The sequence below is a fragment of the Populus trichocarpa genome, chromosome 6 (assembly GCF_000002775.5).
Source record: "Populus trichocarpa isolate Nisqually-1 chromosome 6, P.trichocarpa_v4.1, whole genome shotgun sequence".
In the NCBI taxonomy this organism is placed as follows: domain Eukaryota; kingdom Viridiplantae; phylum Streptophyta; class Magnoliopsida; order Malpighiales; family Salicaceae; genus Populus; species Populus trichocarpa.
In genome coordinates this window covers 4,322,729-4,340,341 of record NC_037290.2, presented here as the reverse complement: position 1 = coordinate 4,340,341, position 17,613 = coordinate 4,322,729, and the positions used below count along the sequence as shown (strand labels likewise).

Genomic DNA, 17,613 nt, shown 5'->3' with positions numbered 1-17,613 from the left:
ACAACAGTAAATTAAATCGATCCGCTACTACAGCAACAACAATCAAAAGATCGAGTGTGTTGATTCGTCTTATAGTATAAAGAGCAGCTTGTACAAAGCCAGTGGTATACAATTTAATTCATAAAGTATTTCAAATGGGTTAAGCAGGTTCTCTGTAGTAGTGATAAAGCTGATCTTCATGGTTTTATTACTAGGGTGGTGGTGCCATTTGTGTTTGGAGGAAGAGAGAATTGCTCCATTGGAAATAAAAAATTTCCTTTTAACTACCCCTTCCAATCCCCATGACGTATTTATGCACAAATCTTCCAATTCCCAACCCCTTGTTAACGAAAGATCGAGCGTGTTGATTCGTCTTGTAGTATAAAGAGCAGCTTGTACAAAGCCAGCCTGTATATTTGTATACAACCAAAATTCCTCTAACCACCCAAACGACGGCGAACACCTGCAATCTTGGGGGAAAGAAGCCGGCAGTTGTAATTGGGAAGGTATTTCCAGTGGAGCAATTCTCTCTTCCTCCAAACACAAATGACACCATCACCCTAGTAATAAAACCATGAAGATCAGCTTTATCACTACTATAGAGAACCTGCTTAACCCATTTGAAATACTTTATGAATTAAATTGTATACCGCTGGCTTTGTGCACTGAAGGGTTGCTCTTTATAGGAGGAGAGCGCAGTACTGTACCCTACAACCAGTGGCGTTGCGCGTTCATATTAGGAAGAGCCCTTATTATGGCACTGGAATTCAATTCCACGCTGTCGACCATGTGGTTTGGATGGAATTGGTCGTCGTTGTCGATACACGAGGGCGACGGCTCCATTTTTGTTGTTTATTTAACAAAAAAGTGTTTTCTCGATCAAAGAAATTAAAAATTTTATTAAAATCGTTGTTTAGTGATTTGAGTGAATTAGAAATCTCAAATTAAATACTAGTATCAGAAACACTCTTGTACTGGGTTAGTTATGATTAAGAAAAGGTAGTCACCACTCTTAAAACATCTTTTCAAAAAAAAAGTTATCCTTACTTGTATGTTTTTTTTATTTGATTCAAATGCTATTACATTTTGAGCTTATTTGCATTTTTTTTTAAATAGTTAACATCAGTTTCTAAAAATAAGAGACGTCAAAATGACATCAATCCTTAAAAATAAAAGACTCGTCTAAAATGTTGACGTTTTAACCCTAAAAAGAAGAGTTGCGTCTGAATAAAAATAAATAATGGACATAATCCATATTTGGTATTTAAACTTTTGACATCGGTCCTTTTTTTTGTAAATAAAAGAGACGTGTCGACAAACAATATTCATAGGAGACACGTCAAAAAATGACATCAGTCCCGTCTAAAATATTGATGTTTGTCCTTAAAAAAAAGAATTACATGTGGGTTACCAAAAGAAATAATGGACATAATCCATATTTGGTATTTAAATTTTTGACATCAGTCCTTTTATGTAAATAAAAAAGACATGTCGACAAACAATATTCATTTATAAAATAAAAATTATTTTGATGTCGTTGAGAAATGGGTATAACCATACTTGAGAATTGGGCTCTGGACCTCATGAACGATGACATGATAAGATGGGTGTTGGACCCGCGTCGTTATTTCTTTTATATTTATTTTTGGTTTTTTTTGTTTTTTTTTCACATGCAAGAAAATTTACAAGTATTTATATATATAAAAATATAAAAAATACCATTAGAAACCCCAAAAAATTACCTGAGTGCCACTGTATAGATAAAAGACTGAAATACCCTTGAATTTCTCGGAAAATTACGAAAATGCGCGTGTGGCTCACGCGCAGTTACTGTTGGAGGCGGTGAACTTTTTCGGCGAGATTTCCGGCTAACAAATGGTTGATTCTGGTATATCTGAGGGAGAGGATTCTGATGACGGTGGTTTCGACGGCCATTGATGGCGGATGAGGGAGAATCGTCGGTTTGAAGCTTCGGGTGGCCAATGAAAATCGCAGCCTTTTTCCGGCCAGATAGGGAGGAGGAAACGCTGAACTCGGCAGGGGTTTTGCTTTATAGGAGGCTATTAACCTTTCTGTAGTTGTTCGGAGGCTTCAAACGGAGGGAAATTGGAGATCGGATGAGAGAGAGAGAATCGCCAGCGAGAGGAGAGAGAGACTCCGAGATTTTGCTACGGTGTGAAAGTTAGCATGGTACACCGGTGCAGCTGAAGGTTGTGAACCGTTGGATCGCGAATGAACTGATCCTTCGGCTGTGATTGGCTTGATCTGCAAGTTGATCGGACGGTCCGGATGAGCTGATCTTTGATCTGGTGTGGCGCATTATACCGAGAGCTTGGTACACCAGGAGACGTGGCACAACAGGATCGAAGGGCCGATTATTTTAAGGGCTGAGATGGATTTGGGTTTTAATCTAGTGTGGTAAGCCCTATTGTATCCTTTTAAATCAAAGGTCCAGAACTAAATACTATTAGATCTAATGGTTGAGATATATTTAGGGTTTTGAAGGAATAGAAAAAAAAATTTGCACAAATCTCTCTCTTTCTTTTTTCTCTCTCTTTTCTCTCCCCCTTTCTGGTGAATTGTCACTAGCTATTTATAGCCACTGATGAGGGACATCAAGATCTAATGCAGGTGGCACGTATCTGTTTTAAATAAAAATTTCATCGCCACAACTACTCTGCCTATCATCGGCATAACTGACCGCCTACTATATTACAAATTTCTACATTATTAATTTTATTTTATTATATATAATAATAAATATTTATATGGATAAAACTAAAAACTCAAATCAGTATTAGAAAAAGCTCGTTTCAACCGCTAAAAATCAATTTTAATTACCAAAAATTATATTGAAACACTAAAAAAAAAAAAAAAACTTTTGATGGGTATCAATCCGGTGGACTGGGTTTTGATCAAAAATAACAGTTTTGACCCAAAATGGCCTGAAATTCATTTTTTATCCCGGTCGGCATGGTTGGACCCGTATTGATCGGGTGGACTCGGTTTTGACCCGAAATGGCCTGAAACTTATTTTTTACCCTGGTCGACATGGTTTGACCCGTATTGATCCGGTGGACTCGGTTTTGGTCGAAAATGACGGTTTTGACCCGAAACGGCATGAAACTCATTGTTTACCCTGGTCGACATGGTTTGACCCGTATTGACTCGGTGGACTCGGTTTTGATGGAAAGATGCGGTTGACTCGAGAAAAATATATTTTTGAATTTTAAACTTTTTCTTAATTTTTTTGGGTTTTTATGAATAATAATAAAAATAAAATAACATTTACAAAAATATTGGTTAATCAAAAATTGAGTTACAACAGTCGTCGTAACATGATTTTCCACATATAATAAAGTCTTCTTTATTTGGCTTATTGTCCCATTGATGCTTCGAGGAAATTCCCAAGTTTTAGCATTACATCATGCATGGTGCCAGCAGAAAGATCATCAATTCAATTGTCGGTAACACAGGGGTCTCGCCCCCCTCTGTTACGTTCCTTTTACTTTTCACTTTGCCTTGGAATGACAATTAAAAATATCGGAATATCGAGATTTAATCTTATATTACTAATTTTATTTTTTTTATTATATCATAAAATAACTTTCTTAAATTACTTATAAGAACTAGAAATAATTAAGGGTTATTTCTCAAACAAAAGAAAAGGTAGTGGCACCGTAAATACACCATGCCTAGTTTAGAAATTTATACAAGGATTTATGCATATTCAAGGTTGATAATGCAGTTTAATAAGACAAAATTAAGAATTTGGAGGGTTTATTTTTATCGACTAAACTAATAGAAAGAGTCGAAATCTAGACGAAGGAAATCACAAATAATTATTGAAGTCACAAAACTTAAAAGACAAGTGAAAATCAATGACCCAACCAAAGTCAAGTCAACCGTGAAAACAAGCTTTAATCATGTGACTTTTTACCTTTTAGATGGTTTTAATGGGCTTCTCATATGCGCACGAAAAATTGAAATAGAATAACTTAGTAACAGTGGGAGATGATATTTTTTAATTTGATTAAATAATTTATTGATATCGAGTTGCTTTGTCTACTGATTTAAAATAAAATTTGAATTTTCATATTATCAAGAATACTTTTATTAATATTGATGTTAACGTTGAGGAATTGAATGATGTTTTGAGAACCAACAGACATACAGAACCAATATAGAAGATTATGATGGAGATGACGATGACGAAGATGAAATTGAAGAAGACAATTCTGATTAATTTGCACAACACACAAATGTGTAATGAAATTATCTTTAGGGTAATGACAATGACATGCATTTATTATTACATGATAAGGAAACATTTATTTTTTTTAATTTTATTATTATACACAGAACTAGTATTATTGTGTTGTGTACGCTGTTTTGATTTTAAGTATTTACATGATGGATAGATAAAGAATATAGATAAAATATGGCCACATATATTGTTTTATACAGATGGAATTACCGACTTACTATAAAATACCAACAAATACACTGACAGATTAAGTCTATTGGTTTATTCTAGAGAGGTTTGAAATTGTTCACTTCTCAATAACACTATTCATTATATTTATTACATATGGAATCACCAACAAATTAAGCTCATCGATATTTTCCTGAGAGCTTTGGAATTGTTCACTTCTCAATGACACTGTTAATTATTGTTCATTGCAGACGAAATCAGTAATGGACTGAAAAGTCATCGGTGATATTTGGGGGGTTCTGAAAATTTTCAACTAAATATTACAGATAAAAACACCAAAGAAAATGTCAAAAATATTAATATTTAATTATCTATCGGTAAAACCTTCGATAAAAAAACCTTAAATAAAGACCAGATTCCCTAATTTCATAAAAGACAAGTATTTCTTCTTCTTCTCTCTTCCTTTTTTTTGTAAAAAACAAAACGTCTCTCTCTCTCTCTCTCTCTCTCTCTCTCTCTCTCTCTCCTTCTTAACTCCTTCTCTTCTTTTTTCTCCTTCATTCCTACCAGGTAAGTCATTCTCTTCTCTTTTTTTTTTCTCTTCTCAGTTTTACTCTTTTTTTTAATTAACATATTGTATGAATTTGTTCTTTTTTTCTCTACTCAACTTCACTCGTAACAAAGTTAAGGTAAGATTTTTCTTTTTTTTTATATATATATTTTGCATTATATTTGTTTTTCTTTTTATTGTTGAATTTTTATGTTCAATTTTGTTGTTGGAATTGTTTTCATACGAAAATAAATTTTTTTTAATGGAGAGAATTGTGGTTTCTTCCCATCTTCCAGGGTTCATCTACAGGGTGATCATTTGTCCCCTTATTTATTTATCCTGACTATGGAGAACTTAAGAGGTATTTTTAGAGAGGGCTTACAAAACCCTTTAATTTAAGGTTCTATTGATATCTACTAAACTGACTCACTCTGATTGTAAGCCTTTAGTAGAGCGGATTCTCTCCAAGATTAAGTTGTGTATCTTTTCTTCTTCTTTTACTTATGTTGGGCGTGTTCAACTAATCAAATCATTTCTCTTCTCCATCCAGTTTTATTGGTCCTCCATGTTTATTCTTTCTTGCTCTATTATTAAGAGGATTAAGGGTATCTTAGCTGCCTTTCTTTAGAAAAGTTGCTCTATCTCCCACTTAGGGGCTAAGGTGGTTCGGGTCTATGTTTGTTATCCTTTAAGAAGGGTGGCCTAAAAATAAAGGAGGCTCAAACTTGGAATGAAGCAGTTATTCTCAAGCATGTCTAGCGACTACTATCAGATTGATCATCAATTTGGTCGGGATAGGTCGATAATGTTTTGCTCAAAGGCAGATCCTTATGGCATGTCATGCCTCCTTCAATGTCCTCTTAGTCATGGAGGAAGGTTCTACTCATCAAAGATTGGTGTAAAAGGAAGTTCGTCTCCAGTATTGGTAATGGAACTACTACCTCTTTGGGGTTAGACTATTGATTGCCAGATGGGCAACGATTATGCAACCTAGTGTCTTTTAGGGTGCTCACTTCTATTAGGTTATCGTGGAATGCTAAGGTCTCAAACATCATTAAGAGGGATACTTGGGTTTTTCCATCGGGTAGTCTAGAGCTCCAGCTTATATAGACTCGATTACTTTTAACCCAGGAGTGCCTTACCAAACCATTATGTTTGGAACGGTAACTAATTGGGGAGGTTCTCTATTGACTCGGCATGGGAGGTTCTTAAATATTCCAGACCTATAGACTATATGCACCATCTTCTCTGGTTTCCAGGTTTCATCATGAGACACTCTTTATCATGTTGCTTGTATCTATGGGTTGTCTCAACATCATGGATAGACTACATGCTTTTCAGATCATTCCCTATTCGACATGTTTTTTTTGTGGGTTGTAGGTTGAAACACATGAACATTTATTCTTTCAGTGTCCTTTCTTTGCTACAGTTTAGGGTGTTATCAAGAATATGACCCTTATGGGTTGGCCTTCTTTTATATGGCATCATCTACTTTAGTGGGCATGCAAGCACTATAAAAGAAAAAAGAATTTACACATCTACTTACTTGGCTAGCCCTTACAACCTTGATTTACTTCATCTAGTGTGAGAGAAATAATCAAGTCTTCCATAAGATTTATTGATCTCATCAAGATGTTTGCAAAGACATTTTTTATTTGGTCCAGTCCCATTTGATAGAGCTCGAACCAGGTTTCATATCCCAGCTACTTTCAGGTCCATTTGATGCCTCTGAGAGTCATGAGATATAATTGCTCTTGTTGATTTCGAGATTCTGTTTAGTACAGTTTCATATGTAATTAACTAGTCGACCGACTTATTTGTTATTTGTCTTCATAATCTACTTTTGTCCTTTTTGAGTTTCTTTTTTAGCTTTTGCTTTTTTTTCTTGTTATTTTTTGTTAAATAGACCAGGTAACAAGCATTTATATTCCTTGGGGTATGCCCCTCATACACTATATACATTGCAAGTTTTAATATCTATTTAGTATGTATGCTATGATTTTATTTTGACCAAGATGAACTTAATTATATAAAAATGCATGCAATCTAAACTAAATTATAGATCGAAAACAACAGTTATCCAATTCAAAAAAACCACTCAAAGATTTGAGCTGAACCATTACACTAGTGCAAAATTATTCATCAAAGAAATTTAGAAGTGCATTTTCAAGGAAACCAAAAATAATAGATACATGAACCTTGTTCGGTATACTTCTAGCTAAAACAGGATATCAATCATCGATAACTATCCTCCTCAATTGCATTTTAGCTGTCATATGGAGAGGAAAACTTTATCATCATAACTAGTTCTAGCATGAATTAGATGACTGTTGATTTCCTGGGTTGGCACTCAAACTTGCAACGCATTGTGCAAATTCTTAAAAAGTGAATTTACATAGCCGGAATATCTACTATGTCATGTGCTTCAGGAGAATGGCTTCCTATGGCCTCAACTTATCATATTCCACTTCGAGCAGGTTGGTGATTTGAAGTTTGAGGAAGCCTGAAAGAACCCCCAGCATAAAGCATCTCATAGACAGGCCTTATCCTCATAGTTAGAATAATGCTCAAGATGGAGCCCAAACCGCAGGCACCAGCCAGAACCAAGAAGGTGAGCCTGAAGCAATTTGGACCCAAGCAGGAGATGCTTGAATTGGACAGCAAATTTGGTACCTGCTGCTTTGCTGCCTCGTTATCATATACATAGCCCGCCAGGAGACCTGAGAAAAGGAACGCACCGAGAGGATTTCCTAGTGACATGAAGTTGTAAAATAAACCAAAATGCTTCAAGCCGAAAAGCTCAGAGACAGTCGGTATCATTATCGAGAACTGAACTCCATAGCAGATCCCAAGTAATGCTGTTGCGGCGTAAAGGATACCATCAATTGCAGAAGCAAACAACAGGTACGTTATGATCATCATTACTTGAGTGCACGTCATCCATATTGTCCGAGGGATTGTTTTTGATCTGCAAGGAATAAATGTCCAACACATCAAAGTAATACAACACCACAAAAATATTGTAGCCTGTGCAGTCTGTATTCTTTTGGAACCGACAGTCAGACAATTACAATGGACTGATAAAGAAATTTTAGGATGTGCAAAAGACAAAAGCTCATGGAAATATGACAAGTAACATTCATATGACATTTTGGCAGAACATGAGCTACGCTTCTTATGCATATGTTTTCTCCGTCTACGAGCATCAATATCTGGAGCATATAACAGAAGAAAAACCGATGCAACTTAATTCTCAGAGGATGCTCGCAATGTCCAATAGATGGAGTGACAGTATTATTCCTGGAACTAAGCCCCATCATGACACAATTTGAGAATGAAAATGTTTTTCTGTGTTTTATATTTTGTTTATAAAGTAACTGGCTCTAAGCCAAGACTTGCATGGTTTAGATGATTTGGTTTTTTTAACCTTTTAAATGTAGAGCATGTAAATCAATTAGGCATCAAAATGCAGAAAACTTCAATGTAATGAACTTAATGATTAGCCAAGAAGGAAAGAGTGTAGTAACCTGACAAAATGTTCAGACACAATACCCCCACCAAGACGCCCCACAAAATTGCAAAAGCTGAAGAGCGACAACAAGATGGTAGTATCATGCACGCCTTGTGCAATTCCTATCTGGGCCAGATTATTTAGCACCGTTACCCCAGATCCAACACCCACAAAGTACACAAAGAAAAGAAGCCAGAAATCAGCCTTTATTAGGGCTTCAGTAAATCTGAAATCCTCCCCTCTTTTGGGTCTCCGCTTCTTCTTCACAGCCCCTTCACCCTCAGCTAGAAGCATAGCCACCTCAGATGCCTCAACATTTTCCCGAAAACTTCCAAGGGCTGTTGTTGATGAAGATGATTTCAGCAGTGGTTCGGTTTTGTCTGCGTTGTCTTCTTGTATCACACTGTCTGGAGTCTCAACTGGCTGGTGATGCATCTCTGGTTTACTGACTCTCATGCGGTGAAATGTCATTTTTATGGGTATTGCAAATGGAGCCATGAGAAGGACAACCATTATAACAAGAATGGTATTAGATACCGGAGCACTGAAATGAAATATGTGATTCAATATGGTGGTTGTTAGGACATATAAGCCGAGTACAATAAGAGCTCCTTGAGTGAAAAGAAAATGGGCGTGTTCTGAAGAGTCTTCACCTGATGCAGGGGTACAAGCTCTTACAAAATACATGACTATGAAACACAGAACAGGAATTCCAAGTGCAAGAAACATCAGAAGCTTAGATGAGGAATTGCGGAGCAGAGTACTATAAATTTCAGTAAATACTGCAGCACTGATTCCACCGTAACCTTTAAGAACACCAGCAACAGTGCCTCTACTAAGAGGAAAGTTTCTCATGTTGGTTACAAGAACAGCTGTGCTCAACCAAGCACTACTATTGGTGGCAACACAGAGAGCAAGGCATAGCTGCAATATCGTGAAGTGAAAACAAAAAATGTGACTTCAGTCCTTTTGTTGGAAAATTTTAAGAATGAGCACAATGAACATATATGCCACTCAAAATAAAAATGATGAAGAATTTGAGAAATTAAACATGCATTAAAGTATCTGAGCACAGGATATTTTCCACAAATCACAAAGTAAACCACATGAAGCAGCAACTATATCCAAATTTGCAGAAAATCTCACTCTTATGCATACAACAACGAAAAAAACTTGTGAGTTTCTACAGCATAACAGTGATTCGCAATCCTTTAACACTGTAGTTTATCATATCTGTCATGAGCAATAATATGGAAGCTGATTTTACTAGACAAAAAGGTAGACAACCTTGAACTCAAATGACAAAAGTGCGGGGGGTGGAGTTGCAGCAGATTGTGAGTTCAAATCTAGTATTGAACTCATTTTTTACCATTTTTACATTAGCCATAAAAAGAGGACAGCCTGATGGTGCTCTTTCAGCAGGAAATGGAATCCTTGCTTGTGCGTACATGCTTGTTCTCAATCAAAAAAAGTATGTATGGTCATTCATTGTTTGCATTTTGTCCATGCAAATTCAAGGTTTCCCCTCCTTGAACATTATGCATCCGTGATTACACCTGAAACATTCTTCTCTAACCTTTCCTGAGATGAAGTTTATTGCCTAATGATGCAGTTAATAATCTATACCCAGTAACCATATATCAATGACGAGAAGTGCTTTTAGTATTTCCAGACATGATTGCAGAATTGAAACTTTATCTTTCTCCCATACTGTATGATTATTTTAATGGTGTTATACTTTTCATGGTGCCTGGTTATTTCTTTTCATTTAGTTTCTTTACTGTCCCTCTGAGCTTACCAGGCTATTCATCCTGATTCGGCATAATAGTATTAGATTGCGTGGAGTTCTCTTTAATCGTCCATTTACTTGTAATTAAGTCTCGTTTAAGCTTTTCCCCCGCAAGCTTCACGAACATTTCCTCCCACTTCCAAGCAACCGGAAAAGCCAAATCTATTGGAAATTTACCAAATTATATCCACTAAGTTCATCAAAAATTCTCTCCAAAACAACTTTAGAATGTAAAAGCTTTCCACTCATTGATCATAAAAAAGTAATTAAAAAAACATTGCAATACGAATCCAAGATCGGTGTAATTAACATTAATCACATCAATTTGATAGCCCCTAAACCATGTAAACAATGACCACTCTACCTTCAACCTCTAAAATCTTAATTCAATGAAAACAGAAAATGGGCGTCAATTACTTTCACAAAAGGTCTTTCTAAACATTACAAATAAGCAATAGCTCAGAGAACTCACCAGCCAATAAGGCAAGGATTGTACTTTACTGCTAAGGGCAAGCCAAAGAACACCATAACCAAAGAAGCAAGAAAGAGCACCAATCAAGAGAATCACCCAAGGAGGGAACTTGTTGCAAGCAATACCAGGAATGAGTCCAACATTCTCACCAACATCATTAGCAACACCAAGCATGGTAAGCTGGTGCTGGTTAAATCCCAGAACAGATTTTAAAGAATGGGAATAAAGAGGGAAATTGTAAGCATTCCCTGATGCTATTTGCACCCAAACTGCTGCTCCAAGTCCAACCCATGGCGGCCTTGTCCCAGCTTTCAGGTTCACCATGGTTGGATGGTGTTGAGGCCGAATAGGGTAGTGGGTTAATTCTCTGTTTTGCTTATGAAGTCAGGAGACAGAGAGAGGGGAGGGGGGGTGGAGGGAGAAGGACAAGAGAGTGTCTTAAAGTGGGGTTTGAGTGAGTTTGTTTGTACATGTAATGTAATGTAATGACTTGACATTTGGACAAAGAGCTGTACTAGTTCATGACTTTCCTCCATAGCTACTGGAATTTCCTTTTTCGTTTTTTATTATGTTTTCTCTGTAGCAATTTTTGGACAGAACACAATGAACTGCAGTGTAGTCTTAGATGCTGTTAGATTCACGTGCATTAACCCATATCTCTGAAGATAACTGCTAGATTGATTGATATATTTATCAATTGTCTAGAAGAATGGTTTAAAATATTTTTTATTTAAAAAAATATTTTTTTTATTTTTTAAAAAATTTTAGTGACATAACAAATCAAAACAATATAAAAATATAAAAAAATTAATTTTTTAAAAAACATTATTTTAGCTGTATTCCCAAAGATTTTCTTAATCAAGTGTAATGAAATGTTTCATGGATATATATATATATATATATATATATATATATATATATATATATATATATATAGCTTAAGAATCACTGTATACATTAATTAAATGGTAATGCATGCAGTTTGTAATACCACCACAAAAACTTATTTTTTATTTTATTTTATTTTGTAATAGTTCAGGTTTTTTGAATGGCCACTATAATATATAGTTGAAGCATGGAAAGATAAAATCATTGGAAGCACCGGATATTTTCTATTGAATTGAAGATTTTGGGTAGAAATAAATCGAAAAATATAACAAAATGGTATGTTCTATTTCTCAATTTGATTTTTTTATATCAAAATTAAAATTATTTTAATTAATTATTAAATAAATCATCTATTATTAAACAGAACAATAATAATATCATTCGATATTATTATAATATTATTATTCAATTGCATATGCCATTTAAATTTTTAAAGACATTATTATAATTCAAGAGAGTGTAAATATTATTTCTCACTTCAAATTAGCATACTCTTAAGAATTATTATTTTTTTAACAATTTCGTTCGTTAGAGTTTCCAATTCAAAACAACGTCTAAAAGCAAATGTGCTTACCATGTGAACAAACATTTAAAAATATTTATCCCTTAAAATATTTTTCACTTGAAAAAAATTAAATTAATATTTTTTAAATGTTTTTTAATTATTTTAATATATTAATATAAAAACCTAAGAAAAATTAATATATTTAAAATAAAACATACTTTTAGCAAAAATATTATCCGGAATATTACCAAACATATATATATATATATATATATATATATATATATTATTTTAGAACTAAAATAAGGTTAAGAAAAAAAAGTACAAAATAAGGTAAATTTCAAAGTTAGATCATGTTTGGTTAATATATCATAATAAAAATACAGAAATAAAAAAATGTATTTAATTGAGAAAAAATATTTAAAAAAATTATCTTTAAAAGAATTTATAAACATATTTTCATTATTTAAAAAAAAATAACTTATTTATTTTCACTATGTTGATTATCTCATCTCAAAACAACAACTAAATATATCACATGATGCACAAAACTCGTGAGTGAAGAAGGAGCATGAGCAGCACACGTGACATACTGGGAGTGACATGTGACCAAAGCCGTTACGTGGGTCCTTTCCAGTTGCGAGGTTCTTCAGGATAGACAGAGAGCGCATCGTTATTTGTATGTTGTCATCTGGGCCCACTTGGATTTTTTGTCGTGGGTAGATCGTCTAGATCCAAAATAGGAACTAGGGTCGACTAGGTTAGGCATATGTCACCCAAGCCTAAATATTTAGGTGACACGTGTGTGGCGTTAGATTTTTCTTATTAGTTTTGTGTTTTTGTCGGATCGAGCCTCCTCTCCCTTATAATATTCTTTATAAGCTTGCACAATATCATAATTAATTACTTTTTTGTTTTAATTTAATGATGAGAGTATTATAGTGTTAGTTCTTATATTCTTGAAGTAAGCTTTTTCTATTTAAGCTTTGTTTTACTATATATATATATATATATTTGAATTGACGTTTTATTTTGAAAATCATCTTTTAAATTTTGAATTCAAATTAAGCTGATTCTTTAAAATTATTATAATTGATTTTTGCAATCGAGTAATCAATTTGTGTAGGGATTTTTTCAATATGAAATAATATATTTTAATTTTTTTAAGTTTTTAAAATTTTGATGAGAGAAAAGGAGTATCAAATTCCAATCTTAACCATATTGATTATTTGATTAAGTAAAAATTAATTAAGTTAGAAATACTATTATTTTTATTAAAGTTCACGAGTAAAGTTGTTAATTTTATTTTGGTTAACGTAATTTTATTTTGGTTAACATTTTATTTTTTATTGGAACGATAATTTTGGTTCTCAAACATTTTGGAATGATAATTTGAATTCATGCAAACTTAACAAATAATTAACACATTCAAATCATAATAATTATCAAAATTTTATATAAAAGCAAATTTGACTAAAATTAAACATAATTCATGATATCAAATCTAATTGATATTTCCATGTTGAATTGCATTAAATCAAACATAAATTTATAGCAAATTAAAATAATTCAAAAAAATATCAAATTCATCAACTTATTAAAAATTCAATGCAAGTATAATTCATTCTAATTTTACCACATTCATGCTCTATTGCATGAAATCATCAAACGTGGATAATTATATTATTAGTTGATTCCAATAATTCACACAAAAATCTTAAAATCTAGTCTAACATGAATGAATTGGTTTGGGACATTGGTTTGGAAAGAGAAATGAATTGTTGTGTCTATGTGTTCTTTAATATGAGGAGGTCACTTATTATTTTAATTGATGTTGTAATTAAAAAGCTCGACATGTTAAGTAATTGCGTTTTAGAAGCGCAATGAGATAAAAATATGTTATTTTATAAAAAAAATTTAAACGGTATTATTTTATCAAAACTTTTAACTTATTATGCTAATTTTTAAAAAATATATATTATATATAATATATTTGGAATACTTGAATTACTCTTTTTAATTAATCAGCATCCTCGAGAAACACGTCAAACTCTCTCCTACTCAAAATCTGATTTTCTAATTATTTTATTTATTTATTTTTGCTTTTTAGGTTGAGAATTATGTTAAAAAGTATTATTTTACATGCTTTTCGATCTAAAATGCATAAATTGAGACAAACAACTTGAAATAAATATTCTTTGAAAATGACATGACATAGATAGCAATCAATTATTTTTTGAAAAATAAAAATAAATAAATAAAATCTAGTCTAATAGAATCTAAGAAATAAAAACGCTCTTTGATCACTTTGAAACTTCCTCAGATTACTATTAGAATTAATGCCACTTTATCATTGTCTAGCGGACAAAGTAAACCCAGAACATCTCGGCTAAAATGTGAACATGAAAAGTTTTAAATGACTTGAGATTTTGGATAAGATAAAATTTAATTTGTTTTGTTTTGTTTTTCAAAATGGTAATAGTTATATGAGTAATTCTAACTGAAATTGACATGCTTACTAACCAGACATGACAATTACTATTTATGAAGATTTTTAGAAACTATGATATTGTGAATTATCGTATTTAATAACATTCTAACAAAAAATGAAATAATTAATAAACTGTCACTTGCAGGCCATCACATTAATTAGAAAGATTAAAGTCTGACATTTACACCCTTTTTGGAGTGTTTTCTTTATCATTACTTGATTCGAGGATTCTCTTGTTTGAACACTCAAAAACCGTTGTTATAACTGTGGGTGCCTATAAACTAAACATTTATAAGCAAGGCCCAACCTTATTTCCAAAAAGAAAAACCCTACATCAAGTTTTGTTGCGAATAAACCATATATATCCCTGATCCATGCCAGAAATTCTGGTTGCTTTGTTATTTTCTTGGACCCACAAAACAAGTGCTCTGTGTTTGTAGATGATTTCTTGCGTTTCTCCTACGGAAATTAAGTTCTGGGGTCAAGAACTATGAAGTAAATGGGCACCAACCATTATGGCAATGCCACCAAGTTATGCTTCCTTATATGCTCCAAGGCAAATCTTTTCCAGTAGAAAGCATGTCGAGAAAAAAGAAAAAGAAAGGACCCATCTCCACCAAACTCTCCATTTCTTGAGTGATATATGAAATCTAACTTCATTTATTTCACTTATTTGGGATGCAGCAAGTGATTTTAGCAAATAAAGCTATATATGTACAGTTTTTTGGTTATTAATTATGGACCCTTATCCACCGTTTGCCATCTTTTTTTATTTATTTATTTTGCCAAACCCATTGTTGACTCCTGACAGTATCATATATATATATATATATATAGTATGGAATCATTTTCCTGATCGCTCGTCCTCCTGAAAGGCCCATTTGCAGAAATAATTGCCTGCCAGGCGGTTTTTACTTTTTAAGAGTAGCTTATGGGCCATAAATAGTTATTCCATCAAAGGTAATAGTTCTTGAGCACATATATATATTTATTTGGAATTTTATACTCTCATCTGTAGGCCAGATAGAGGACAAAAAAAGAAACAAAAGGAAATGGCAAATGATGCTGACACCATATTCAAAACTAAAGGGAAAATTAAAGGTTGAGCATGTCCTCGAGAGCACTCAACATGGAAGAAACGGAAGGTACCCCCCATAAATTTAAAATAGAGAGAATTTTTACGCAAGAAACTAGAGATATAGCCAGATATCACCAGGTTCTTCCTAAATCTTGTGCTTACTCTTGCTGCTTTGTTTCCTCTCCTTACGGTTAGAATTTAGAAAACGACCACCCTAAGTCATTGGATAAGTACATCTATCAAAACTAATGGATGAGTAGGTTTTATATATAGGTCATATATACGTAGAAGTGATTTTTGTTGTTGTTGTTGTTATTAAAAAGAAAAGAAAAGAAAAGAAAAGATTTGAAATTCAGACCTCCTAGAAGAGGAGACATGAGGGCAAGTTGAGTTACAAGTTCATTAGCAATAGTGAACGTTTTCAATTAAATTTCCAATTATCTAAGCAGCAAAAACTTTTTTTAGATCCTATATTTCTTGTTTTCTTTTTAGTGTAAGAAATTAGGGTTGACTCTCCTTTAGAGAACCGAAACCCACAACCTCTCTTCAAATGGAGAGTTTTGCTAGCAATGGAGCTATAGGGCTTTATTGGTTCGACCTATATTTCTTATTACAACTCAAAAACTTATGTTCCGCTTGCTCCGAGTTTCTGCTTCGCCTGCACGGTAGTTCATTATTAATTACTCTTCGATCAAAACAATGGAGGTCTCCTTTCCATGTAGTCAATTTTACTTTGCAATCATATATCAGGGCTTGTTTCTTTCTTTCTTCATCATATCTTTACGTGTGTATGCAACATATTTGGACAAAGTTTACAGAAAAAATTATGTTTTAGTAGCCAAAATAGAACCTGAGGTAAGCTGTGGGAGAAAATTACTACTTTGTTTTATGATTTCGAACAGCATCGAAAAAGAAGTAATGAAGAGAGCATTTCTTCTCGAAAAGGTGTTTCGGCCTCCACCCAGTTGCTGGTATATCAAAGCACGAACCCATGCAAATTGATTTTCCACCGACCAACGTCTTCTGACTTTGGAATGTGTTGATCATATTCTTGAGCATTATTTCAGTTGGTTGGCTTTTTTTGATGTTCTAAAAATCGGTCCAATATATGCTTTCCTGGAGCATATAGTTTTATTGAATTAGATCAGAAGGATAGAACAAATTTCATCAAAAGCCCAACCAGAAGGAACATATATAGATTTGCTTAACGAAGCCCTCCCCAGAAATCTGGTTTAGCCCAATGACTAAAAAGTTATAACAGTCAGGAGGGTACCCAAAAACCAGCAACACCCAATGCAATATTCTTTTATATATATATATATATATATAGAAAATGCAAGGCTTCTTGTCAAGAACTGCTGGATTATTCTTGGAGTAGAGTTTTATAGCTACGTTCTTAAGAACTTTATATATAGACACCATGCCAATCATTTGCAAGCAAGCATTGCACACCACTTAATTAGGGAAAAAACAGAGGATTTGACAGCTTTTCTTTTCAACTTAAACTAAAGGAGAACATCTTTCTGTAATCCAAGATGCTACTATTTACCGTCATTCAAGTTTAATCATCGTGGTGTTGGCCCATAAAAATAGGATAGAACTATTGACATGGTGCATGCTGCCACCCAAGGTAGATATTAAAATCTAGCCGGCCCGGAGGTTAGTTAGAAATTGCTGATCTCCCGCGGCCCATTCACGGCAAGCCTACCACCAAGAGTTCAAGGCCACTTCGATCCCAAGTCCTAACTGCTGCTATTGACAGAACTTCTTTTCTTTTTTTTTTCTTTTTTTCAGATATTTATTGTTTAAGTTATATCATTGCACTAGCTTTCTTTTCCTCACATCTTTTTTTGCTATAACTTGCTAGATTTTTAAGCATCATTTGATATTGTAATTCACATAATTTTTAAAATGC

General features: G+C 33.5%; 1 protein-coding gene across 2 annotated transcripts; it reads right to left on the bottom strand.

The window, feature by feature from the left end:
• Positions 1-7,099: 7,099 nt before the first annotated feature.
• On the bottom strand, positions 7,100-11,242 carry LOC18099889 (protein NUCLEAR FUSION DEFECTIVE 4). Of its 2 annotated transcripts, XM_024603949.2 has the most exons (4): positions 10,737-10,877; positions 10,274-10,426; positions 8,492-9,399; positions 7,100-7,932 (listed from the first exon to the last, which is right to left on the bottom strand). In XM_024603949.2, exons 2-4 carry the CDS (start codon positions 10,283-10,285, stop codon positions 7,422-7,424), a joined length of 1,431 nt encoding a protein of 476 aa, XP_024459717.1. In that variant the 5' UTR covers positions 10,286-10,426; positions 10,737-10,877; the 3' UTR covers positions 7,100-7,421. The 2 variants fall into 2 exon arrangements, with proteins under 2 accessions (XP_024459717.1, XP_006381072.1); XM_006381010.3 differs by lacking the exon at positions 10,274-10,426 and having other exon boundaries at positions 10,737-11,242.
• Positions 11,243-17,613: the final 6,371 nt, after the last annotated feature.

Coding starts and splice junctions, on each gene's coding strand:
- LOC18099889 (XM_006381010.3), bottom strand. CDS start 11,060: ATGGTGAACCTGAAAGCTGGGACAAGGCCGCCATGGGTTGGACTTGGA. Junction 9,400..10,736: donor AATCCTTGCCTTATTGGCTG/GTGAGTTCTCTG, acceptor ACGATATTGCAG/CTATGCCTTGCTCTCTGTGT. Junction 7,933..8,491: donor GTGTCTGAACATTTTGTCAG/GTTACTACACTC, acceptor TATTCCTTGCAG/ATCAAAAACAATCCCTCGGA.